The 26,223-nt window shown below is 33.7% G+C and overlaps 1 protein-coding gene across 2 annotated transcripts in view; it reads left to right on the forward strand.

Annotated features, from left to right (window-relative positions):
• eif2ak4 (eukaryotic translation initiation factor 2 alpha kinase 4) overlaps nt 1-26,223 on the forward strand; it is a 66,223-nt gene that overhangs the window by 19,729 nt on the left and 20,271 nt on the right. Inside the window, exons 14-31 of one of the 2 annotated variants that reach the window (XM_051132597.1) lie at nt 4,501-4,590; nt 4,671-4,793; nt 5,470-5,574; nt 5,786-5,849; nt 6,058-6,137; nt 6,773-6,874; nt 9,110-9,160; nt 9,252-9,488; nt 10,706-10,781; nt 14,171-14,292; nt 14,427-14,476; nt 16,342-16,510; nt 16,611-16,727; nt 17,699-17,764; nt 23,022-23,195; nt 24,783-24,917; nt 25,000-25,107; nt 25,202-25,330. In XM_051132597.1, the coding sequence (XP_050988554.1) occupies nt 4,501-4,590; nt 4,671-4,793; nt 5,470-5,574; nt 5,786-5,849; nt 6,058-6,137; nt 6,773-6,874; nt 9,110-9,160; nt 9,252-9,488; nt 10,706-10,781; nt 14,171-14,292; nt 14,427-14,476; nt 16,342-16,510; nt 16,611-16,727; nt 17,699-17,764; nt 23,022-23,195; nt 24,783-24,917; nt 25,000-25,107; nt 25,202-25,330 (1,998 nt within the window). The remainder of the gene's footprint in view (nt 1-4,500; nt 4,591-4,670; nt 4,794-5,469; nt 5,575-5,785; nt 5,850-6,057; nt 6,138-6,772; nt 6,875-9,109; nt 9,161-9,251; nt 9,489-10,705; nt 10,782-14,170; nt 14,293-14,426; nt 14,477-16,341; nt 16,511-16,610; nt 16,728-17,698; nt 17,765-23,021; nt 23,196-24,782; nt 24,918-24,999; nt 25,108-25,201; nt 25,331-26,223) is intronic. The other variant, XM_051132598.1, reaches the window with a different exon arrangement.

Raw genomic sequence — 26,223 nt, forward strand, 5'->3', positions numbered from 1 at the left:
TGCGTTCTCTCGCAAAACTTTTGCGTTCTCTCTCAAAAATTCTCTCGCAAAGTTTTTTGCGTTCCCTCGCAAAACTTTTGCGTTCTCTCGCAAAACTTTTGCGTTCTCTCGCAAAACCGGTTGGGTTCGGACAAACACTTCCTGTTTACTCAGCTCAGTATGTTCACAACGGAGCGGTTCATATAAGTTTTATACTGAACTTGAACTCAAGTGGCCTATTATAGAAATACAGTCATTTAATTGCTTATAGTTTAAGGCACGATTTGGGAAAATCCTAAAACGCTTAATGTGGATTAATGTAATAAAACAGTGACAGCGGAGGCCCAATTCGGTATTAATAAATGCTATTCATACTAATAAAAATTTTAATATTAATAGCATTACTCTCAATAAAGCAGTCATAAATGCAACTTGCTTTTCTTCCCACAGAAAACCTTTAGGATACAGAAAACGCTTAATGGAAGCTAATGGACGAATTAAGACGGTATTTGTAGTTACAGTGGTTTAAGTATAGTAACCATGGTTAATTTGTTTGCTGCTTGTTTAAAAAAACATTATAAGTTTTTGAAAGGAAAAATAAAACAAACAAGTCACGTAGCCTGTTAGTCCCATTTTATTCAGAAATAATACTACCAGCAGGCCTACAGCGTGTTATAATACCAACATTATAAACACACATAGCCTAGGCCATTAGTTCCCTGCACTTCACAGCAAATCCTTTAAATTTAACCGTATTCAGAACAGACCAAAAACTAAAACCAAAAAACTATAACTTATTCATTTTTAATGAATACATATAATATAATGCAGTATATAATAATAGGTATAAGCTTATAGCTATAAATAAACTAAAATAAATAATTTAAAGCGAAACTGAAAGTATGGGCTCACGTATGGCTCTCCTTCAGCACAAATCCAAATGTTTCCATATTCACAATGTATTTGCAGCTAAACCATTAAATTAACCGGGCTTTGTACGTTCCAATATCGACATGAAAAAATCATAGTGAACAAAAATGTGCCGCAGTGGATTGGACCGGTGCTCACGCTGTACGACACAGACTAATACAGACTATTTAAACTGACTAGTGTAACTTTGTATCTGTTTGGGTGATTCTGTGTATTATTTAAATAATGAACAGGCTGCGAGGCGCCGGCGCGATCAAATAGCTGATATATAAAAACTGAAAAAAAAAAAAAAATATATATATATATATATATATATATATATATATATATATATATAATATAAAAACTGTCTTCCATACAGAAAAATACCCTGTGCGAGTTATTGTTTTTCATGTTTAAAATAGGAGAATGCAATATCCAAACGACTGCAAATGCAACATTTATTTTATAGCAGTTCAACAAAAAGGGTAATATTAAGTGACATTTTAAATGTAGCCTACATTTTAAACACATGATGTTTGTTATATTTAACGAAATAATAATAGTTCCAACGAAATCCGCAACAGAACTGGCGTGTCTCCAAGCAACAGCGGTGTTTCGTTTCTGAATTAATCTGCAGCTTTGAACCATTCGGAGAGTCCGTGATTAATAACCCATTCATAACTACAACCATTTGCTTAGTTATTGAATGAATGAATGAATGACGGGACGCCTTGCTCATTAAGACAGTGACATGCCGCCACCTACTGGAACGTTTGAGAACCACTAGTTTAATGGATTACTTCATTAATTGCCTATTTTTAATAAAACATAAAATGTTGGCTTTTTATATCATTGTCTTCTTATATTAAGCTAAGGTACATTGGAGAGCTTTCTGTTCATATTCGGGGCTTACCTGCTTTCTTACATTTAAAATGTATAACAAACTCTATACCGAGTTCGGCCTTTTATACTCTATTATCCCGTTAATTTTTCTTTCTGGGGGATACGCTTAACGTGCAATTTAGCGGGTTACGTTTATATACTGAGCTATTCTGGTATATAAGGTGTGTACTGAACTTGGTCCTACAGTGTTTTACATTTTAGAATGTCCCAAAATCGTGCCTTGATGTATTTATATAATAGCCTACTTGAGTCCAAGTTCAGAATCAAACTCTATGAGTCGCTCAATTGCGAACGTGCAATGTAGGAACCACTACAAGCTGTAAAGTAAACAGATAGTGTTTGTCCGAACTCAACTGGTTTTGCGAGGGAACGCAAAGTTTTGCGAGGGAACGCAAAAAAGTTTTGCGAGGGAACGCAAAGTTTTGCGAGGGAACGCAAAAAAGTTTTGCGAGGGAACGCAAAGTTTTGCGAGAGAACGCAAAAGTTTTGCGAGGGAACGCAAAAAAGTTTTGCGAGGAACGCAAAGTTTTTGCGAGGGAACGCAAAAACGTTTTGCGAGGAACGCAAAGTTTTGCGAGAGAACGCAAAAGTTTTGCGAGGGAACGCAAAGTTTTGCGAGGGAACGCAAATGTTTTGCGAGAGAACGCAAAAAAATCTGAAAAATATTTTTCCTCCCACCCTGAATTTTTTTTCACTCACTCTGATTTTTTTCACCACCATGTCCCTTAAGGGGCTCCGTAGATTTGTGTTGGAAATATGGATATTTCATTTGTAAACATCAGACTTGTTTTGCTTATTCAGTTAATGTCATCAAACTAGCGAGATAAACCAGTAGTAGTGCTGACAGTGTCGTGTAAACATGACTGAAGACGAGAAAAGCGGTTGAACAGATGAACCGATTCAATTGAGTGAGTCGTTTACGCTGGAACCGCTCCAGTTGATTCAAACTTGTGACTTCGATCGTTCAGTTCATCCGATTCACTAGCAAAAAGCTGATCAAATTAAAAGTGTCGTTCATTTTCGAATTTCGACATCGCTCCTAATGATTTTAAAAAGCATGTATAATGATGTGCGAAAGCATGTGAAGCGTTTCAAAACTCTGAATCAATTGAACCATTGCGTGCAAAATGATTCACTGTTTCGAAGCGCTCCAATCGGATCGCGTATGGTGAATCATTTGTTTCAGATCGGGACTTCAGATCGTGGATCGCGAATCATTTCATTTGGTTCGGCGGGGGTTCGTGAATCATTTGATTCAAATCGGGAGTTCAGTGGGGTTCGTGAGTCATTTGATTCAGTTCGGAAGTTCGGTGGGGTTTCACGAATCATTTGATTCAGTTCGGGAGTTCGGTGCGGGTTTGCGAATCGTTTGATTCAGATCGGGAGTTCGGTGCGGATTCGCGAATCGTTTGATTCAGTTCGCGAGTTCAGTGCGGGTTCGCGAATCATTTGATTCAGTTCGAGAGTTCGGTGCGGGTTCGCGAATCATTTGATTCAGTTCGGGAGTTCGGTGCGGGTTCGCGAATCGTTTAGTTCAGATCGGCAGTTCGGTGCGGGTTCGCGAATCGTTTAGTTCAGATCGGCATTTTGGTGCGGGTTCGCGAATCATTTGATTCAGTTCGCGAGTTCGGTGCGGGTTGGCGAATCGTTTAGTTCAGATCGGCAGTTCTGTGTAGGTTCGTGAATCATTTGATTCAGTTTCGGGAGTTTGGTGCGGGTTCGCGAATCATTTGATTCAGTTCGGAAGTTCGGTGCGGGTTCGCGAATCATTTGATTCAATTCGCGAGTTCGGTGCGGGTTGGCGAATCGTTTAGTTCAGATCGGCAGTTCTGTGCAGGTTCGCGAATCATTTGATTCAGTTTCGGGAGTTTGGTGCGGGTTCGCGAATCATTTGATTCAGTTCTCGAGTTCGGTGCGGGTCTGCGAATCATTTGGACTTCAGGGCGGGTTCGCAAATTTTTTTTCTTATTTTTTTCTTATTAAACAGTAGAAAAAATCAAAAAGGCAATACAGTTATAAAAACAAAACAAAGAAGAAGAAAGTACAGTTCCCTTAAGAAAATTAACTATAGTAAAGATGTAGTAACCATGGTTTTTGTTTAACCTCTAGAATAATAATAATAGTTTAATAGAAATACCATAGTTAAACTATGGTTAACGTGGTAGCAAAACCATAGTTAATTTGTTGTTACCATGGATTAACTATAGCAACCATGTGTTTTTTTTTTTTGAGTAAGGGATGTGTTGCCAGGTTAACAAAAAAAGTAATACATTTATGTTATAGAGGACACATAGGATGACAGAACTGTAGATGTTTCCATGTGTTTGTCTAGATCAACTTTGAATAAAGAAAAGAGCGGTTTAGAGGTTTGTTTTTGTATGTGAAACACAGATTAATACAGTTCTGTTTTCCTATTTTCTCTTTTGAGTAGTGAAACAATCCAAAGAAAACATCTTTAAAACCAAAAACATGAATAAATCTGATCCAAATGTGTCTGTGTTTCACTGGCAAACAAGTGAATGACTCTTACTCAGAAGAGACAAAAACAGCAACTCACTTCAATGTCTGACTGATATTATAATTACGTCCATAAGCTTTTTGCGAAATTTGACTAATGTAACCATTATTATTAGATTTAGTTTCTAAATCACATCAGTATGGGATTCTATTGGATTGTGAGTCTTGTCTTGATGTGTTTCTCCGCAGGAAGAGCCCAGCAGCAGGAAAGCAGCAGATACGCTGGACAGCTCCGACTCGGAGAAGCCGCTCCTGATAGCGCATTACCTGTACATACAGGTGCGTCATGAACGCTGATGATCAGTATGAGGCTGCGGAGCAGCTGAATTGTGTTTAATTGTCCTTTTCTGTTTGCTCAGATGGAATACTGTGAAAAAAGCACTTTAAGAGACACAATCGATCAGGGCTTGTATCAGGACATCAGTCGCCTTTGGAGGCTTTTCAGGGAGATCCTGGACGGTCTGTCATACATCCACGAACAGGTGAACTGAGAAAAATTGAAGTATTTCAAAAATCTGTCACTTTTTTTATTTTTATTTTAAATGTATTATTATTTTTTATTTTACTTGTTTGTTTATTTTGAATTTTTATTAATTTATTAATTAATTTATTTATTTTGAATTAATACTTTATTTATTTTTTAATTATTTTTTTATTTTTAATTTTACTTGATTATTTGTTTTAAATTTTAAATTAATTAATTAATTAATTAATTTATTTATTTTTAATTAATACTTTATTTATTTAATTTTTTATTTGTTTTTTTAAATGTATTTTTTTTTTTTATTTTCTATTCAAATGTATTATTATTTGTTATTTTTAATTGTATTTGTTTATTTAAATTTTTAATTAATTATTTAATTAATTTATTTTTAATCAATGCTTTATTTTATTTTTATGTATTTATTATTTTTTAAATGGTTTTTTTTTTTTAATTCAAACGTATTTTGTTATATTTTTTATTTTACTTGATTATTTATTTTACATTTTTAATTCAGTTATTTATTTACTTTTAATTAATACTTTATTTATTCTATTTTATTTATTTATTTATTTTATTCAATGTATTTTTTTTTTTTTTTTCGCTTCATCAGATGTGTTGTTATCTTGACATTCAGCTTGTGAGAAATGACAGTGCTGTAACGTCTCATTTAACAGGGAATGATCCACAGAGACCTGAAGCCTGTCAACATCTTCCTGGACTCTCAGGATCACGTGAAGATTGGAGACTTCGGCCTGGCGACGGATCACCCCGCTAATGTGGTACTGCATGTGCTTTCTGCATGCATTGCATGCATGTGTTGATAAATAACTATAAGTGTGCTGTAGATTGACTTATAGAAACAGTTTTGATCTTTTAAGCAAGCACAGAACAAATGTATGATCAAAAATGCATTACTCATGAAATGAATGAGAATTATTATCTATTTCATAATGCCATTTGGTATAATGTGCTGTTTCATGTGTGTTTCAGGCTGCAGGTAAACTAGAGGTGGAAGAAAGCAACTCAGGGTTTGTCCCAAAACCAGATCCAACAGGTAAAAAACCCCCTGATCAGTTACTTTGATTAAATGTTTCCTTTTCTTCTGTTCATATTAGTCTCCTCCAAATACAAATAATGTAGAACTGTCACGTTATCTTATATTTCATACTGTTGACAAATATGATGCAGGGCAACAATTCCATAAAATTTAAGATATTAGTTTTTCAACAAATTGTTGTTTTGCTTTTAACTTGATTTCCCAGATAACATGACCGGTATGGTTGGTACGGCTCTTTATGTCGGTCCAGAGGTTCAAGGAAACACTAAAGCCACTTACAACCAGGTATGGAAAGTCTTCATCCAGACCTAATATCTGTATATAATGTTTTCCATTACTGTTCATGTCATTTTCTGTTTTTATTTCAATTTTAGTTAACATTTTAGCTGTATACTAATTTTTATAACTTAAAATATGTTTATATTTATTTTTTGTTTTAGTTATTTTAATACATAGAGTTGAATTTAATTTCACAGTGATTTCAGATGGTTTATTTAGGATGTTTTGAACGTAAAAAAAAAAAAAAACAGAAAAAGAAAAAGATGTTGAATTTTCAACATTTACACAAACATGTAAGAAAATTGTGGTTAAACAAAATTTTAAAAATCGTGCTTTTTGATATTAATTGTTTGTAATGTGTGAAAGGTACTGATATTAAAATTGTCTTGTTCATACCTGATTTCTTTTTGCTTTTCATAATGTGATATTTGGGGAATTGCATTGAATGCTGGGTCAATCTGAAACATAATACAAGGGTTAAAAGAAAAAGAGACATATCGGCTTGGCAACTAGCTGAAATAAAATGCTTTGTGTTAATTTATTTTTGTTACATTTTTATTTTAAGTAATGAAAATATATTTGAATGGTTTTACTTTTTTTATTTAATAATAAGAATAACCCTGGTGTTTGTGTCTCTGTAGAAAGTGGATCTGTTCAGTCTGGGCATCATTTTGTTCGAGATGTCCTACAGACCCATGAGCACGGCGTCTGAACGCATATTTGTGCTCAGTCAACTCAGGAAAGTGAGTCATCAAACAAAACTTTTCTTTTTTTTTTTTTGTCTGTTCAGCGGATGGATTGTGTCTTAGAACTAATGTTTTACATCTCCAGTGTTCATTTTTTCCAGTGACTTCAAATTAATTGTTCCAATCTTTTGACCAGTGTGTGTTTGTAAAGAATTAAGATTTTGTTAATGTGTCTGAGTGATGCGCAGCTGAATTTTCAGCATCATTACTCCAGTCTTCAGTGTCACATGATCCTTCAGAAATCATTCTAATATGCTGATTTGCTGCTCAACAAACATTTCTGATTATTAGCAATGTTGAAAACAGCTGTGCTGTAGATCATGTGACACTTAAGACTGGAGTATTGATAATATATAACTAGATAAAAAAAGATTAAGACAAACTTTAAGTTGGCTTGAGAAAGCCGGACCAGAAAGTTCAAAAAGTTTGATGGTTTTCAGTCTGAAATAGTTTAAAGTTTTACGTAGTTTTGAAGCTTAAATTTTGAATGTTTTGTAGGCAAAACAGTCTGTCAGACAGATAGCATGTTTTTAGCCTGATTAGCATGTTACAAGCATGTTGTTAGCATGTTGCTAGCATATTTGTAACATGATTAGCCAGGTGCTCGCATGTTTCTAGCATGATTATCATGCTGTTAGCATGATTAGCATGTTGTTAGCATGTTTCTAACATGATTAGCCTGTTACTAGCTTGTTGTTAACATGATTTTAGTGTTATTAGCAAGTTACTAACATGTTGCTAGCATGATTCTAGCATGATTAGCGTGTTACTAGCATGTTGTTAGCATAATTTACAAGTTACTAGCACGTTGCTAGCATGATTCTAGCATGATTAACAAGTTACTAGCACATTACTAGTATGTTTGTAGCATGATTAGCATGTTATTAGCATGTTTCATACATGATATGCAAGTTACTACCATGTTGCTAGCTTGATTCTAGTATTATTAACGTTTTTCTAACATGATTAGCCTGTTACTAGCTTGTTGTTAACATGATTCTAGTGTTAGCAAGTTACTAGCATGTTGCTAGCATTATTCTTGGATGATTAGCATGTTAATAGCATGTTATTAGCATGATTAACAAGTTACTAGCATATTACTAGTACGTTTCTAACACGATTAGCATGTAATTAGGATGTTTTTAACATATGCAAGTTACTAGCTTGTTGCTAGCATGATTCTAGTATGATTAGCATGTTTTTAACATGATTAGCATGTTGCTATCTTGTTAACATGATTCTAGCATTATTAGCGAGTTACTAGCATCTTGCTAGCATGTTGTTAGCCTGATTTCGATGTTACAAGCATGTTGCTAGCATTATTCTTGCATGATTAACGTGTTAATAGCACGATGTTAGCATGTTACTAGCATGTTGTTAGCATGTTGCTAGCATGTTTGTAACATGATTAGCCAGGTGCTTGCATGTTTCTAGCATTATTATCATGCTGTTAGCATGATTAGCATGTTGTTAGCATGTTTCTAGCATGATTAACTTGTTGTTACCATGTTTCTAGCATGATTAGCCTGTTACTAGCTTGTTGTTAACATGATTTTAGTGTTATTAGCAAGTTACTAACATGTTGCTAGCATGATTCTAGCATTATTAGCAAGTTACTAGCACATTACTAGTACGTTTCTAACACGATTAGCATGTTATTAGGATGTTTTTGACATGATATACAAGTTACTAGCTTGTTGCTAGCATGATTCTAGTATGATTAGCATGTTTTTAACATGATTAGCATGTTACTATCTTGTTAACATTATTTTAGCATTATTAGCAAGTTACTAGCATCTTGCTAGCATGTTGTTAGCCTGATTTCGACGTTACTAGCATGTTGCTAGCATTATTCTTGGATGATTAGCATGTTAATAGCATGTTAATAGCATGATTAGCAAGTTACTAGCACATTACTAGTACGTTTCTAACACGATTAGCATGTTATTAGGATGTTTTTAACATGATATGCAAGTTACTAGCTTGTTGCTAGCATGATTCTAGCCTGATTAGCATGTTGTTAACATGATTAACAAGTTAATAGCACGTTGCTAGCATGATTTTAGCATGCGTTTGTAGAGTTAAAGCTCTAGGAGTAGTTAGAATCAGAAATTTTAGTCTCCGAATAATAATCATAACTGTAAGTTTAAGTCTGATTACAGTAAATTGTGTTTCTCGACCAATTTAATAACAGTGCAGTGTGTAATGAATGCATCTGTGTTTGTCCTGCAGGAGTCCATTAATTTCCCTGAAGACTTTTGCCAGTATGAGAGTGGAACACAGGTGAACATCACACACACACACACACATTTGAAACATCCATATTTGTGTTCTCCCAGTCATTGCTCCTCATTTTACCCATGATTCTCTGCAGAGGAAGGTGATCAGCTGGCTGTTGAATCACGACCCGGCGCTGCGTCCGACGGCGGTGGAGCTGCTGAAGAGCGACCTGCTTCCTCCGCCGCAGATGGAGGAGTCCGAGCTGCACGAGGTGCTGCAGCACACCATGGCCAACGTCAACGGGAAGGCCTACCGCACCATGGTCAACCAGCTCTTCTCACAGAACATCTCGCCCGTCATAGACTTCACATACGACGACGACATTCACAAGGTACAAGAGCTGAAAACACGATTCACAGAATGAAACAAGTGCACATTTACCACTGATCGAGACTTTTATACATTCAATTATCCAATAGAATTTGAGAGCTTACGTTATGTCAATGCAAAACAAAAGTCACTTTACAGCCAGTTTTGATGAATGATAGTGGTGTAACAATGTGCAACAATATGTAACATTGATCATGACTGTATGTATTGTGTATAGAAAGTTACATTTTCATTTTTTATTTCGAATAAAGCACAATATAAAACAAAATATGTAAACACAACAAATGTCCCAAAGTCCTAAGACTTATATTTTTTAATTTAGTTAATATTATCAATAATAATTTAGTGATCAGTGATCAAATTATGATCAATGCACATACACAAAGTGCATCAAATATGATAGACTCGGAAGCTCACACATTTGATTTTCCATGTTTATTAATTATTAATGTTAACTTAAAAGGAAAAAAAAAATATATATATATATTTTTTTTTTAGTTTATTGATTAATTTTAGATTTACATACAAAAAACATCAAATATGGTTACACATTTGAGCTTCCATGTTAATTATTTTAATTAATAATATTAATTATTATTAATACATTAAAAATAAAATACATTATTTAATAAAGTATATGTTTTAAAACTTTTAAATCATTTTTAAATAATTCTGTATTTTTTTAGCTATAATAGATAGTCAGCATAAATTAAAATCTCTCGAAGCCCAAATTTGCTTCTTTAAATGTAAACGTATTTGAATTTTTACGGGGAAAAATATTCTGAAATTTCGTATTTTAAATTCTGCTTTAAATTTAAAATTCTAAATAACTTAATAAGTATGTTTTTCTTAGTGAAAATAGCCAGTAAAGCTGGCATGAAATGAAAACAAGCAAACAAAACAGTACTAAAATAAACAAAAGCTGAAATAAAAGTTAATAAAAAACTATATGGACATATTTAAAAACAAGAAAAACGAATGAATAAATTGCAAAAGCAAAATTACTAAAACCGGAAATACAAAAAGAAAAAAATATTTAAAATATTAATAAAAAAATATGGAATTGTAATAATAAAAACGAATCTGAAATTATCTATTAAAGTGGTTTAGGTTGTACATGCATGAGTCTGTCCACACCAGCAGATGTCGCTGTGCTGTTATTTATCTTCATCCTGTAAGAGCCCCATCAATGACTCTGTTTCCTGTGTTTGTCTGCAGGGCAGTTTTCATTTCACCACTGCTAAGATCCAGCAGTACGTGTACGAGACGGTCACCAGGATCTTTAGGCGACACGGTGAGACACGCAGCAGGAGATTCATGTATTCTGGGTCAGGTTTCGGCTCTGATACTTCCTGTTCCTCTGCTTTGCCAGCCGATGCTGGTGCAGGAGTTATGATTTGCATCAAAAGTGGGATGTTGGAAGACTTAAAAGCAATAAAACGGCCTGTTCTGGCTCTAAAATGACCCCTGGACCACAGTAAAATCACAGTGACATACGGCCTCTTGTGTTTTACTGCTTTACTAAAGATCCTGATATCACCCTATAACCTAAAAAGAACCGTAGAAAACCTGATTCGAAGAGCTGAAGTTTGCATTTGGTACAAAGACAGTGATATGTGCTTATTATAGGCCTGCCAGGTGATTAAATTTTTTTATGTAATTAAATATGCTGATTAATTAATCAAATTAATTACACAGCAGTTTTGGAAGTCACCCCCTAAAAGATCATTTAGTCATTATTAGTCATTATTATGTTACACAAGAAAGTACCAAAAGTAGCTCTATAAATAAATATTTTGATTAAACATTACATAAATAATTGAAAATGTGTATTAATGTGTTTTTAAAAAAAAATCTATTTTGAAATGAGAGATGATTTTAAAAAAACTAAATAATGCTTTAAGAATGAAACTAAAAGCACCAGTAGGTGGCAGTGAGTCGCTGTCATAATTAGTGAGTCATTGAATCATTCATTCAACCGATTTGTTCATATAGCCGATTCATTCAGAAACGAGGCAACTGACTGTCCTTATGAATGGGTCACTGAATCATTGACTCACCTGATTTGTTCAAACAAGTGATTCATTCTGAAATGAAGCAAGTGACCATCTTTATGAATGAGTTGCTGAATCATTGACTCACTTGATTCATTCAAACAAGTGATTTTTTTTTTTCTGAAATTAAGCAGTCTCTGAATCATTGACTCACTCGATTAATTTAAACAGTTGATTCATTAAGTTAGGAAACTTTCTTTATGAATGAGTTGCTGAATCATTGACTCATTTGATTTGTTCAAAGAGATTAATTTTGAAATGAAGCAAGTGATTCCCTGTGTCCCAGTGTGCACACTGTCCGCCTAAATAGTATTGAAATTTACTAGTATCACATAGAATTTAGGATGGATAGTATGCACATTGGGACGCAGGCACTGTCTTTATGAATGAGTTGCTGAATCATTGACTCACTGGATTCATTCAAACAAGTGATTCTTTCTGAAATGAAGCAAGTGACTGCCTGCGTCCCAACGTGCATACTGTCTATCCTAAATTTAATGTGATACAAGTAAATTTCAATACTATTTAGGGCAGATAGGGTGGATAGTGTGCACACTGGGACGTAGGGACTGTCTTTATGAATGAGTTGCTGAATCATTTTGATTCATTCAAACAGCTGATTCATTAATTAAGGAATCACCATTGTGTGTTGATCAGTTCTAGAGACGCTCATCAGTTCTATATATTATAATAATTTAATCTTTCATTATAATCTCAGAACGCTTTTATTATGAGTGTTATTTACAGGACCGATGCTGTTCGTGTCTCCGCTGAAGGTGTTGCGGTTTTATTGTTGCTGTAAATGCAGCGCACATGACGGAAATGCCGCGTCTGTTTGCCGTCGCTCAGGGGTCAAAGGGGATGAAACGCTGCCGTTGTGCGTTTATGAGCACAATAAATGTCAGAGGAAAACATGTCTGGCATTGTTTGTGTTTATGACGAATTATAAAGCTGGTATATTGTGGAGATGAAGGGAAGTGAAGAAATGTTCTCTAATATCCTGTGAGAACAATCTGTATTTGCAGCATATTTTGTTTGGTTTTGATTGTGCAGCAATGTATGGCTGTAAACAGCAGAAATCTGTGCTGGAAAAGACTTTAAAAACAAATCTTGCTGTGCTACTGTTCGTTTAAAGTAGTTAAACTGCCCTTTAGGGGAAAATGAGTTGGCTACGCTGCAAGAAACGGCATTGATGTTATTTACAGGAACAATATGTGCTTATAGGGTGCAGAAGTATATAAAGTATATACTTCTGGAAACACTACTGAGTAATGAATCAAATGAATCAGTGAACGTTTTAACTGGTTCACTGCAATCTACTTTCCAAATGAACCAATTTGCTAGAATAAATGATGTAATTAGTTACTCAACTACATTGGTTAAATTTATCAAAAGTAGTTAGATACTATGCTACAAAGTATATACATCTGGGGACATTACTGAGAAATGAATCAAAAGAATCAGTGAATCTTTGAACTATCTTTAGTTCACGGAAATGAACTTTCCAAATTCATTTACTAAAATGAATCATGTTGTTAGTTACTCAACTACACCGGTTAATTTTGCCTACAAAATGATGCTACAAAAAGTATATACTTCTGGGAACACTAGTGAGTAATGAATCAAACGAATCAGTGAATCTTTGAACTATCTTTTGTTTACGAAAATTAACTTTTTCCAAACGAACTTGCTAAAATGAATCATGTTGTTAGTTACTCAACTACACTGGTTAAAATTGGCAAAAGTAGTTAAATACTTTGCTCTAAAGTACATACTTCTGGAAACACTACTGTGTAATGAATCAAAAGAATCCGTGAATCTTTGAACTGTCGTTTGTTCACAGAAATGAACTTTCCAAAATAAATCATATTGTTAGTTACTCAACTACACTGGTTAATTTTGCCTACAAAATGATGTTACAAAGTATATACTTCTGGAAACACTAGTGAGTAATGAATCAAAAGAATCAGTGGATCTTTGAACTGTTTTTTGTTAATGGAAATGAACTTTCTGAACGAACTTGCTAAAATGAATCATGTTGTTAGTTACTCAAGTACACTGGTTAAATTTAACAAAAGGAGCTAAATACTATGCTACAAAGTATGTACCTCTGGAAACACTACTGTGTAATGAATCAAATGAATCAGTGAATCTTTGAGCTTTTTTTAAAAAATGGTTCACTGCAATCTATTTCCAAATGAACCAGTTTGCTAAAATGAATCATGTTGTTTGTTACTCAGCTACACTGGTTAAATTTGCCTCCAAAATGATTCTACAAAATATATACTTCTGGGAACACAACTAAGTAATGATTCAAACGAATCAGTGAATCTTTAAACTAACTTTTGTTCACAGAAATGAGTTTTCTCAACGAACTTGCTAAAATGAATCATGTTGTTAGATACTCAACTACACTGGTTACATTTAGCAAACGTAGTTAGATACTGTGCTACAAAGTATATACTTCTGGAAACACTACTGAGTAATGATCAAATGAATCAGTGAATCTTTGAACTATCTTTTGTTCATGGAAATGAACTTTCTGAACAAACTTGCTAAAGTGAATCCTGTTGCTATTTACAGTGTTGTGGTGATGACCTGTTATGATTCTACACGTCTCGTTTTCCAGGTGCGGTTCGACTCCAGACGCCGCTGCTCTTGCCCAGGAACAAACGTCTGTATGAAGGATGTGAGACGGCCTGTTTCATGGATCACAGCGGCATGCTGGTCTCTCTGCCGTACGATCTGAGGGTGAGATGAATCGTTCCCGCTCTCGACGCAGCTCGTGCCAAACCAGTGAATGAGTCAGAAGTCGATGTAGTAATATGCATAAAAATGCTCAAAATCACGTTTCAAAGCATTTCTCTCTTATTTTTTCTCTTCAGCTGGCGTTTGCTAGATTTGTGGCCAGAAACAACATTTCACATCTGAAAAGGTACTTTCCAACAATTCACAATCTTTTGAAATTCTCATATTTTGGTCTGTTGTTTATATATTGACTCATTGTAATACACTACTGGTCAAAAGATTTAGAAAGGAGTCTCTTCTGTTCTCCAAAGCTGCATTTATTTGATTAAAAACACTTCGAAATATTTTTGCAGTTTAAAACAGCTGTTTTCTATGTGAATATCTGATAAAATGTAATTTTTTCCATGCTCAGAGCTGAATTTTCAGCATCATTACTCGTCTTCAGTGGCACATGATCCTTTAGAAATCATTCTAATATGCGGATTTGCTGCTCAACAATGTTGAAAACAGTTGCCCAATATTTTTGTGGAAACATAATATAAAAGTTTTTTTTTTTTTTCAGATTTTTTTTAATGAATAGAAAGTTCAAAAGAACAGCACTTATTTGGGTAAAATTTTAAATGTATTTATTGTCCCTTTTCTTCAATTTAATGCACCCTTAATGTATTTAAATATTAATTTCTTTTAAAAATATATAATAAATTCTTGCTTTTGAACAGTGTTGCACATAAAATTGTGTAATTTAAATGCATTTTCCAAGTCTCTTCCGTTGTTCACACAGTTTATCTAGATCCAAGTCTCTTCTGTTCACCAAGGCTATGTTTATTTGGTCAAAAATACAGTAAAAATTGTAAAATGTTTTAACAATTTAAAAAACTGTTTTTTATTTGAGTCCATGTTAAAATGTAATTTATTTCTATAAACAAATCTGAATTTCTCCAGTCTTCAGTGTCACATGGTCCTTCAGAAATCATTCTAATATGCTGATTTGCTGATTAGTGGTAATGTTGAAAACGGTTGTGCTGTCCAATATTTTTGTGGAAACATGACATAAAAGTTTTATTTTTTCAGGATTTTCTGTTGAATATAAAGTTCAAAAGAACAAGCATTTATTTGGGTAAAATTATAAAGTCACTTTTTTTTTGCAATTTTACTGCACCCTTAATGAATTAAAATATTAATTTCTTTTAAAAATAAATAATAAATTCTTGCTTTTGCATTTAAATGCATTTTACTTTTATTTTACTTCAGTTTTACCGCTGTTCACAGAGTTTATCTAGATGCTTATACCAAGTCTCTTCTGTTCACCAAGGCTGCATTTATTTGGTCAAAAATACAGTGAAAAATATGAAATATTTTTACTATTTAAAATAACTATTTGTTGTGTCAGTGTCTGTTAAAATATAATTTATTTCTGTGGTCAAATCTGAATTTTCAGCATCATTACTCCACATGATCCTTCAGAAATCATTCTAATATGCTGATTTTCTGATCATTATTAATGCTAAAAACCCAATATTTTTGTGGTGCAAAGAAATTAATACTTTTATTCATCAAGGATGTGTTAAATTTATCAAAAGTGCCTGTAAAGACATTTATAATGTTATAAAACATTTCAATTTCAAATAAATGCTGTTGTTTTGAACTTTCTATTCATTTGTGAATCCTGAAAAATAAAATGTATGACAGTTTTCACACAAATATTGGGCAGAAGAACTGTTTTCAACATTGATAATAATCATAAATGTTTGTTGAGCAGCAAATCGGCATATTAGAATGATTTCTGAAGAATCACGTGACACTGAAGACTGAAGTAATGATGCTGAAAATTCAGCTTGATTGTAGAAATAAATTACATTTTAACAGCTATTCACTTAGAAAACAGTTATTTTACATTCTAATAATATTTCATAGTTTTTACTGTATTTTTGAGCAAATAAATGCAGTCTAGAGCAGAAGAGAGTTCTTTCAGACACATTAAAAATGTCGACCAGTAATGCACATGAAGTGCATATCTAATCCTGTCCTGATGTGATGTGTTTGTTCCTGCAGGTACAGTGTGGAGCGCGTCTACAGGCCGAGGAAGCTGAATCGAGTTCATCCCAGAGAGCTGCTGGAGTGTGCGTTCGACATCGTGATTCCCATCAGCAACAGTCTGCTGCCGGACGCCGAGGCCATTTACGCCGTCTCTGAGGTCATACAAGAGTTCAGTGCACTGCAGGTACCACACGACTTCATTATGTTGTTACCCATATTAACATACATTTACATAGGTTTAGAAATGCTCTGAATGCATCTGATGACCTGTGATCGGTTTTTAGGACAGAAACTACACCATCCACCTGAACCACACGAGTCTGCTGAAGGCCGTTCTGCTGCACAGCGGCGTCCCAGAAGACAAACTCACACAGGCCTCCAACATACTGTGCGACGCCATGGTGAGAAACACGAGATACAGCATTAAAATAATTATAATTATAAAATAATTATAAAATATTAAAATATATATTTTTTATTAATTATATTTATTTAATTAATGAATATAAATTTATTGTAATTGTACCTATTTAAAAGTACATTAATTTTTAGTATTTTAGTGTTTTATTTTTAAATTTTGTTTATTGTAATTTTACATTATTAGGTTGAGTTATATTATTGTAATAATTTTTAGTAAGTGTTTTATTTTCAATTAATTATTTTAATTTTACATTATTAAGATTTTAATAATTTTATATAACATTTTTTTTTTAAATATGTTGCATGTGATTACCAGCCACAACAGGTCAAAATTTTATTGTTGAGTGAAACATAACACACAGTTGCATTACATGTTATTATTGCTTTCATAAATAATGCAAAATAACTTTATGAACGCTATAAACCAGTGAAAGCATCTGGGAAATGCACTGTACAAATAATCCAAATGTGTGCACTTTATGCGTTCTTTGTGTGTTTGACTTTAATTGCGTTATATAAAGCAACACATTATATTATTATCTTTACACTGCAGTAGAATGGCTGTACTTAAGTTTTCGTTTCCTAACTTGCAAGCATTGAACCCACCTTTTATTTTGGCAGAAAACTGCCTGTGAAAGTAGTTTTATAGACGTGTCTAATTACGCTGCAAGTCTAGGTAATTAATGTAAACAAAGCAGAGAAAATAAAAATGACTGCATAAGGCATTTACATATAAAGTCTCAAAACTAAACAATAATGATCAGAGCGATGGTGGAAATGATGTTTCTAATGCAAAACTCTTATACAAATGACCGTCACAGAGCAAAATGATGAAGTGTCTTTCCTGTGTGATGTGTGTGAGTGGCAGCGACTGCAGGTTCAATGGGTTCATTCTGCTCTTATGTAACCTGGAATATATTTCTGTCTGTCTCTGTTTCACCTTCACACGCAGAGTGAGAAACTGACGAAGCGCGAAGTGGAAGCCAAATTCTGTAACCTGTCCTTGTCCAACAACAGCGTAAGTCACTTATGCAGAGCCAGAGCACCGTTCTCTACACGCTGTCCTCTCTGATCAAACACAGCTGGAAACCTTTCACTCTTAATGCTGAACAGTGTTGGGTAACACGGGATGCCTTTATATATAATGCAGTATAAATGTTTTAATGCATTGTACTTTCTTAAGGTGTAACAATGAATAGATGAGTATTATAACTGTGGGTACTAGGGATGCAGCAAAAGTCTGCGGTTCAATATGTGCCTCGGTTTTTAACCACGGTTTTTGGTTCGGTTCTGATATCATGCCACTTCAGTGTGAATTTTTTTGCCAATAAATGAACAAAATACTCCCGTAAACCTCAGCACACTGGAAAAAGTGTGGTTTAGTATATGTCTGCTTATTTTTTCTTTTGAGAGAGGTTTTATTTTTTCGATTTTTACATAAAATACAATGGGTTTCATTCATACTGGACACCAGAGGGCGCCCTCGTGCAGAAAATCCACATATGCTTCAGAGAAGTATCACTGATGACGTTCTGTTGCAGCTTTTCTAATATGGATAAAGGCATCGCTATTGCTGTAATTGAATAAAAACAAGATATAACGTTAAACGTTTTGAATGATAAAATGTAAGGACAATAAACACTTGTCTGCAATAATATATGGTTTATCTGTGTTCTTCAGGCCATCCCTAGTGGGTACAGTTATTAACTAGATAAAGTTTGTCAAGACACACTTTTAAGTTGGCTTGAGAAATCTAAGCAGGAAGTTTAAAAAGTTTTAAAAGCTAGAAGTTAGAAGGTTTTCAGTTTGAAGTAGTTACAAATATTAGATAGATAGAGACATGTTGTTAGCGTGTTGCTAACATGATTAGCAAGTTACTAGCATGTTGCTAGTCTGTTTCTAGCATGGTTAGCATGTTACTAGCATGTTGCTAACATGATTAGCAAGTTGCTAGCATGTTTCTAGCACGATTGTCATGTTGTTAGCATGATTCTAGGATGATTAGCAAGTTACTAGCATGATTCTAGCATGGTTAACATGTTGTTAGCATGTTGTCAACATGATTAGCAAGTTGCTAGCATGTTACTAACATGATTATGAAGTTATCATCTTGCTAGCATGTTTCTAACATGACTAGCAAATTGCTAGCATGTTTGTAACATGATTAACACTTCTAGCATGATTGTCATGTTGCTAGCATGATTCTAGCATGATTAGCAAAGTTACTATCATGTTGTTAACATGATTAGCAAGTTGCTAGCATGTTGCTAGTCTGTTTCTAGCATGGTTAGCATGTTACTAGCATGTTGCTAACATGATTAACAAGTTGCTAGCATGTTTCTAGCACAATTAACAAGTTGTTAGCATGTTGTTAGCATGATTAGCATGTTGTTAACTTGATTATCAAGTTGTTAGCATGTTGCTATTATGTTTCTAGCATGATTAACAAATTGCTAGCATGTTTTTAACATGATTAACACATTTCTAGCATGATTTTCATGTTGCTAGCATGATTCTAGGATGATTAGCAAGTTACTAGCATGATTCTAGCATGGTTAGCATGTTGTTAGCATGTTGCTAACATGATTATCAAGTTGCTAGCTTGTTACTAACATGATTATGAAGTTGTTAGCATCTTGCTAGCATGTTTCTAGCATGATTAGCATGTTACTAACATGATTATGAAGTTGTTAGCATGTTGCTAGCATGTTTCTAACATGACTAGCAAATTGCTAGCATGTTTGTAACATGATTAACACTTCTAGCATGATTGTCATGTTGCTAGCATGATTCTAGCATGATTAACAAGTTGTTAGCATGTTTTTAGCATGATTAGCATGTTGTTAGCATGATCAGCAGATTACTAGCATGATTCTAGCATGATTAGCAAATTGCTAGCATGTTTTTTAGCATGATTAGCATGTTACTAGCATGTTGTTAGCATGATTCTAGCATGATTAGCATGTTAGTTTGAATGAGTTTGAATGGATTATAAATACAGTACACAGAAGGGAAGTTTGATTGAGTCTCAAGGGATTCTGGGAGTTTGAATAGTGTTGCTCATTTGAACATTCCGTCAATGTAAGTCTATGGGATTTTTCCCAATTTTAATGGCCATTTTTAGGAAAATCGTAAGTCGGATCAGTTAGAAAAGATACAGCACACTCCGTCAGATCAGTCTTGTAGAGTTTAAGCTCTACACTCAAGTCAAGTCAAGTCACCTTTATTTATATACCGCCTTTAACAATACAGAATTGTGACAAGGCGGCTGTACAGTATTAAATAGGAAACAGTACATCAACAATGCCAAAGGCAACATTAAACACTCACATTATAGGTAAAGGTAGTTAATCAAAAACAATAAAATAAAATGCAATATTGTGTTAAGAGAAAGTGTCCCCAACTAAGCAAGCCAGAGGCGACAGCGGCAAGGAACCAAAACTCCATCGGTGACAAATGGAGAAAAAAACCTTGGGAGAAACCAGGCTCAGTCGGGGGCCAGTTCTCCTCTGGCCAAAGTTCCCGTGGTCTTGTGCCGACAGCCGTCTAGGTGATGTGGTCTTTAATGTGGATCCGTCTCTGGGGCTCATCTAGTTGATGTGGACTCCGCTGACATTCAGGGCTGTAGAGGTCATCTCTAGGTGCTGATCCACCGTCTGGGCTGGGTTCGGACTGGATCCGGGGGACTGCAGTGACCATCTGATCTGGATACGGACTGGATCTGGTGGTTGATGTGACCTCGGAATAAGAGAGAAACAGACTAATATTAGCGTAGATGCCATTCTTCTGACGATGCACCGAGTACATCGGGTGTTATGGGAAGTGTTCCCGGTTCCGGTTGACCTAATTAGTGCAGCCTAACAATCCTTTAACGGATTTGAATTATAAGAATGTGGATTTGTTATGTGTAAGCAAGGTTAAAGAGATGGGTCTTTAATCTAGATTTAAACTGACAGAGTGTGTCTGCGTCCCGAACATTGTAGGGTAGATTGTTCCAGAGTTTGGGCGCTAAATAAGAAAATGATCTGCCGCCCGCGGTTGATTTTGATATTCTCGGTATTATCAAATTGCCAGAGTTTTGAGAATGCAGCGGACGTGAGGGACTATAATGCGATAAGAGCTCACTCAGGTACTGGGGAGCTAAACCATTCAGGGCTTTATAAGTAATTAGCAAGATTTTAAAATCTATACGATGTTTAATAGGGAGCCAGTGCAGTGTAGACAGAACCGGGCTAATATGATCATACTTTTTGGTTCTAGTAAGAACTCTAGCTGCTGCATTTTGGACCAGCTGGAGTTTGTTTATTAAGCGAGCAGAACAACCACCCAATAAAGCATTACAATAATCTAACCGTGAGGTCATAAACGCATGAATTAATGTTTCAGCATTTGACATTGATAGCATAGGTCGTAGTTTAGATATATTTTTGAGATGGAAAAATGCAGTTTTGCAAATACTAGAGATGTGGTTTTCAAAGGAAAGATTACCATCAAACAGCACACCTAGGTTCCTAACTGATGACAAAGAATTGACAGAACAGCCATCAAGTATTAGACAGTGTTTTAGGTTATTACACGCTGAGGTTTTAGGCCCAATAACTAACACCTCTGTTTTTTCAGAATTTAGCAGTAAGAAATTACTTGTCATCCAATTTTTTAACTCAACTACACAATCCATTAGTTTTTCAAATTGGTACGTTTCGCCAGGCCGCGAAGAAATATAGAGCTGGGTATCATCAGCATAGCAGTGAAAGCTAACACCATATTTCCTGATGATATCACCCAAGGGTAACATGTAAAGCGTAAAGAGTAACGGCCCTAGTACTGAGCCTTGTGGTACTCCATACTGCACTTGAGATCGATATGATACCTCATCATTTACTGCCACGAATTGATGGCGGTCAGATAGATACGATTTGAACCATGCCAATGCACTACCACTAATGCCAACATAATTCTCAAGTCTATTCAAGAGAATGTTGTGGTCAACAGTATCAAACGCAGCACTAAGATCCAGTAGCACTAACAGAGAGATACAACCACGATCGGATGATAAGAGTAGATCATTTGTAACTCTAATAAGAGCAGTCTCAGTACTATGGTACGGTCTAAAACCTGACTGAAAATCCTCACAGATATCATATTTCTGTAGGAAGGAAGATAACTGTGAGGATACAACCTTTTCTAATATCTTTGACAGAAATGGGAGATTCGAGATAGGTCTGTAATTAGTTAATTCGTTGGGGTCAAGTTGTGGTTTTTTAATTAGAGGCTTAATAGCAGCCAGTTTGAAGGTTTTGGGGACATATCCTAATGACAGTGATGAATTAATAATATTTAGCAGAGGATCTATGAGATCTGGAAGCATCTCTTTTAGTAGCCTAGATGGAATAGGGTCTAGCATACAAGTTGTTGGTTTAGATGATTTAACAAGTTTATACAATTCTTCCTGACCTATAGTAGAGAATGAGTTGAATTGTTCCCCAGGAGATCTATAGCGCACTATCTGATGCGACACTGTAATTGACGGCTGCATAGTGACAATTTTGTCTCTAATTGTATCGATCTTAGAAGTAAAGTAGTTCATAAAGTCATTACTGCTATGCTGATGGGCATAGTCAGTGCCTGTTGGTTCTTTATTTTTTGTTAACTTAGCCACTGTATTGAATAAATACCTAGGGTTATGTTTGTTTTCTTCTAAAAGAGTCGAAAAGTAGTCAGATCTGGCCGATTTTAACGCTTTTCTGTACGATAGGGTACACTGTAAAAAACAATTTGTTGAGTCAACTTAAAATAATTTGTAACCTGGCTGCCTTAAAATTTTAAGTTCAGTCAACTCAAAAAAAAAAAGTTTATTCAACTTGAAGTGACAACTTAGATACTTGAGTTGAATCAACTTAAAATTTGAAGGCAGCTGGGTTACTTCCCCATCTGTTAAGTTTAGCAAACACAAATATCTCAGTTGTTACTTAGTACAACTTAACATTTCAAGTTGACTAAACTTATTTTAGTTGACTGAACTTAAAATTTTAAGGCAGCAGGGTAACAAATTATTTTAAGCTGACTCAACAAATTGTGTTTTTTTTTTTTTTTTTTTTTTTTTTTTCTAGTTCGAGTTGATCATTTTAGTCTTTAGAATCAGTTTGAATAGTGTTTCAGTAAGTTTTCTTTCTCAAGCATTGTAAGGTGAATCACTCCATAATGCATTATATAAAGATGAAGGCTTGTGTTGTTCACACGTGACTGAAATAAAACTGTTTTGTTTGTGTAATCAGTTGCAGACGCTGTATAAGTTCATCGAGCAGAAGGGCGACCTGCAGGAGCTGCTTCCTCTCATAAACTCACTGACCAAACAGAAGAGTTCAGCCGTCGCTCAGATGGCCAAACAGGGCCAGAAAGATCTGGAAGAGGTCATGAACCTCCTCAAGAAACTGTCCATTAAACTACAGGTGTGACGCCTATGTGTTCATTCATTTAGATGATCGTGAATGAGCGTAATGTTTGATTTTCTTCTCTCCGGGGCTGCACAATTAATCAAAATAAAACTGAAATCATGATATGAGTTAGGTTACAATTTAATGAAACGAACATACATGCTACATGTTTCAAAGCGAAGCTTTTTTCCATCCAGAGTTGCTATATTTAATATAGTTAAAAATTAATATGAAATTAATATGAAAAATAATTTAATATTGTTAAATTGTACAGCTGAGATGCTATTTTATTGTAAATATATTACATTAAATATATTTTCCATTTTAATTTGAATTTTTGTTTAAGTTTTAGTAATTTTATGTTTTTTAAATATTTTTATATTTTATAACTACATGTATATAGTTTTGATTAATTTATCAATTTTTTTACATTTTTAATGTATTAATTATTTTAGTGTTAGTTGTTTAATTGTTCAGTTGTTTAACTAAATTAAACTGATCTGAAATAAATAATAAATAATAGGTTTTTAAAATATTTTTGTTATATTTCAGGTAACATTTATTTTAACAAAATGTCTTAGTTAACTATAATAAAAATGAATCAAAGCTTTAAAGATGCATTTAAAATGAAGAAATTAAGACAGCTATAAATATTAGTATTGTAATTTTACAGTTGTAATGTCAAATTATTCTTTATTATTATTCTTACACACTTTTATTTATTTTACAATAAATATTACCATAGTAATATTTTTTGTTTAGCATTTTTTATATTTTATTTTGTATTATTATTATTATTATTATTATTATATAAATATAGATAATTTTATAATTTCTATATATTATATTGATACATAATGATAAAAACATGGATTTTTTTCAGTGCAATTAAAAAAAGTCAATTAGGTCTTTTGTTAAATAAAATATTATCATAGTAATATTTTTTGTTGAACATTTTTTATATTTTATTTTGTATTTTTATTATTTTTATATAAATATAAATAATTTTATAATTTCTCTATATTATATTGATACATATTGACAAAAACATGGATTTTTTTCATTGCAAATTTTTTATTAAAATAAATAAATTATTTTTTGAGTAAAATATTAACATAGTAATATTTTTGTTCAGTATTTTTTATATTTTTTGTATTATTATTGTTGTTGTTGTTATAATATATAAATACAAATAATTGTATAATTTCTATATGTTATATTGATACATAATGACAAAAACGTGCATTTTTTTTCATTGCAATTTTTTTTTTATTTAAAAAAATCTCAGTGAGGTCTTTTTAAATAAAATATTACCATTAATATTTTTAATATATTTATTACCAATAATATTATTAATATTTTTTGTTTAGAACTTTTCATATTTTGTTTTGTATTCTTCTTCTTCTTCTTCTTCTTATTATTATTATATAGATATAAATAGTTTTATCATTTCTATATATTAAATTGATACGTAATGACAAAAACCTAAAAAAAAATTTTAATTGCAATTTTTTATAAAAAATTCACAATTAGATTTTTTTTCCCCAGAATCCTGCAGCCCTGCTTCTCTCCTCCTCATTTGAGCGTTTGTGTGTTTTATAGGTGGTGGTGAATCTGGGTTTGGTCTATAAGGTCCAGCATCACTGCGGCGTCATCTTCCAGTTTGTGGCGTTCATCAGGAGACGCAAACGCACCGTTCCTGACATCTTAGCGGCGGGCGGACGCTACGATCATCTGGTAACGTGAACACGAGTCACATTTAACGCTTCTGAAAGCATTCAAGCATAAATGACTGAAACGTGCTGATTTTCCACATCAGATCTTGGAGTTTCGCGGACCGGCGGTGTCCGGTTCCGTCCCGTCGGCGGTCGGCGCCAGCATCGCTCTGGATAAGATCTGCTCGGCCGTGGCCGGTATGGAGGAAGCGGTGAGTGTCAGGCCAGTGTTACGCTAACGTGTGATGCCAGGCTTCAGATGTGGCACGTCTCATCTTTCTGTCTGTGTCTGTGTGTGTCTGTCAGCCTCCTGTGAGCTCGTGTGACGTTCTGGTGGTTCCTGTGGGTCAGTCCTGCACCAGCAGAGCCATTAAAGTCACACAGAAACTCTGGGCGGCCGGAGTCTCTTCAGACATCGTGTATGACGTCTCACAGGTCAGTGTTCACACACTGTTAGGAAATTTCGACTGTACCAATCTGAAAAAACAAACAAACTTGCTTTGATTGGTTAGTTTGAGTTTGTTTTGTATCATAATGACATTAATGTGAGATTCAGCAGCCGCTGTGAATCTTGAGTCTTTCTGAAACTTTCATCAGCCGAAACCCTCTGAGCTAAAATAATAGTAATTTAAAGTCCCAATGAGATTTTACATTCATAATCAATAATTGAGCAAAACATTCACATTTACGCTTTTCTGATATTAGTGTCACATGACATGCAGGTAGTGTTATTTATTATACTTTAATATTATACTTCAATATTTTGAATTAGATTTTTATTTGTATTTTTTTTTTTCGTTTACAATTTTACTGTGTTTTTGTAATTTTCCTTTTTCCTTTTATATAGTTTTTATAATTTTTTTTATTTATTAGTTTTAGGAAGTACTAGTTATTTTAGTACTTGAAGTTAAACTAAATGAAAATGATAAATGTTGCCTTTGACAACTAGCTAAAATTGAATAATTTTAACATTTCATTTTACTAATATTTAACATGTTTCAGTTTACTGTTTAGTTTAAAACATCCACGCAGGTAAAAAAGTAAAATAGTTTTTTTTGTTAAATTTTGATCGTTTTATTTTAGAATTATTTATTATAATTTTGCATTTTTATTAGTTTATTCGTTTTTAGTATTTTTTTTTATTTTTATTATTTTATTTTTAAATGATTTTTGTATTGTAATTGTACAATCTTACGATTTTAATCATTTTTAGTAGATGTTTCATTTTGATTATTTTGTTTACAAATTATTTATTGTAATTTTTACATTCTTATAATTTAGCATTTTAGTGGATGTTTCATTTTGATTGTTTTATTTTAAAATAATTT

The sequence above is a fragment of the Labeo rohita genome, chromosome 17 (genome assembly GCF_022985175.1).
Source record: "Labeo rohita strain BAU-BD-2019 chromosome 17, IGBB_LRoh.1.0, whole genome shotgun sequence".
NCBI classification, from domain to species: Eukaryota; Metazoa; Chordata; class Actinopteri; order Cypriniformes; family Cyprinidae; genus Labeo; species Labeo rohita.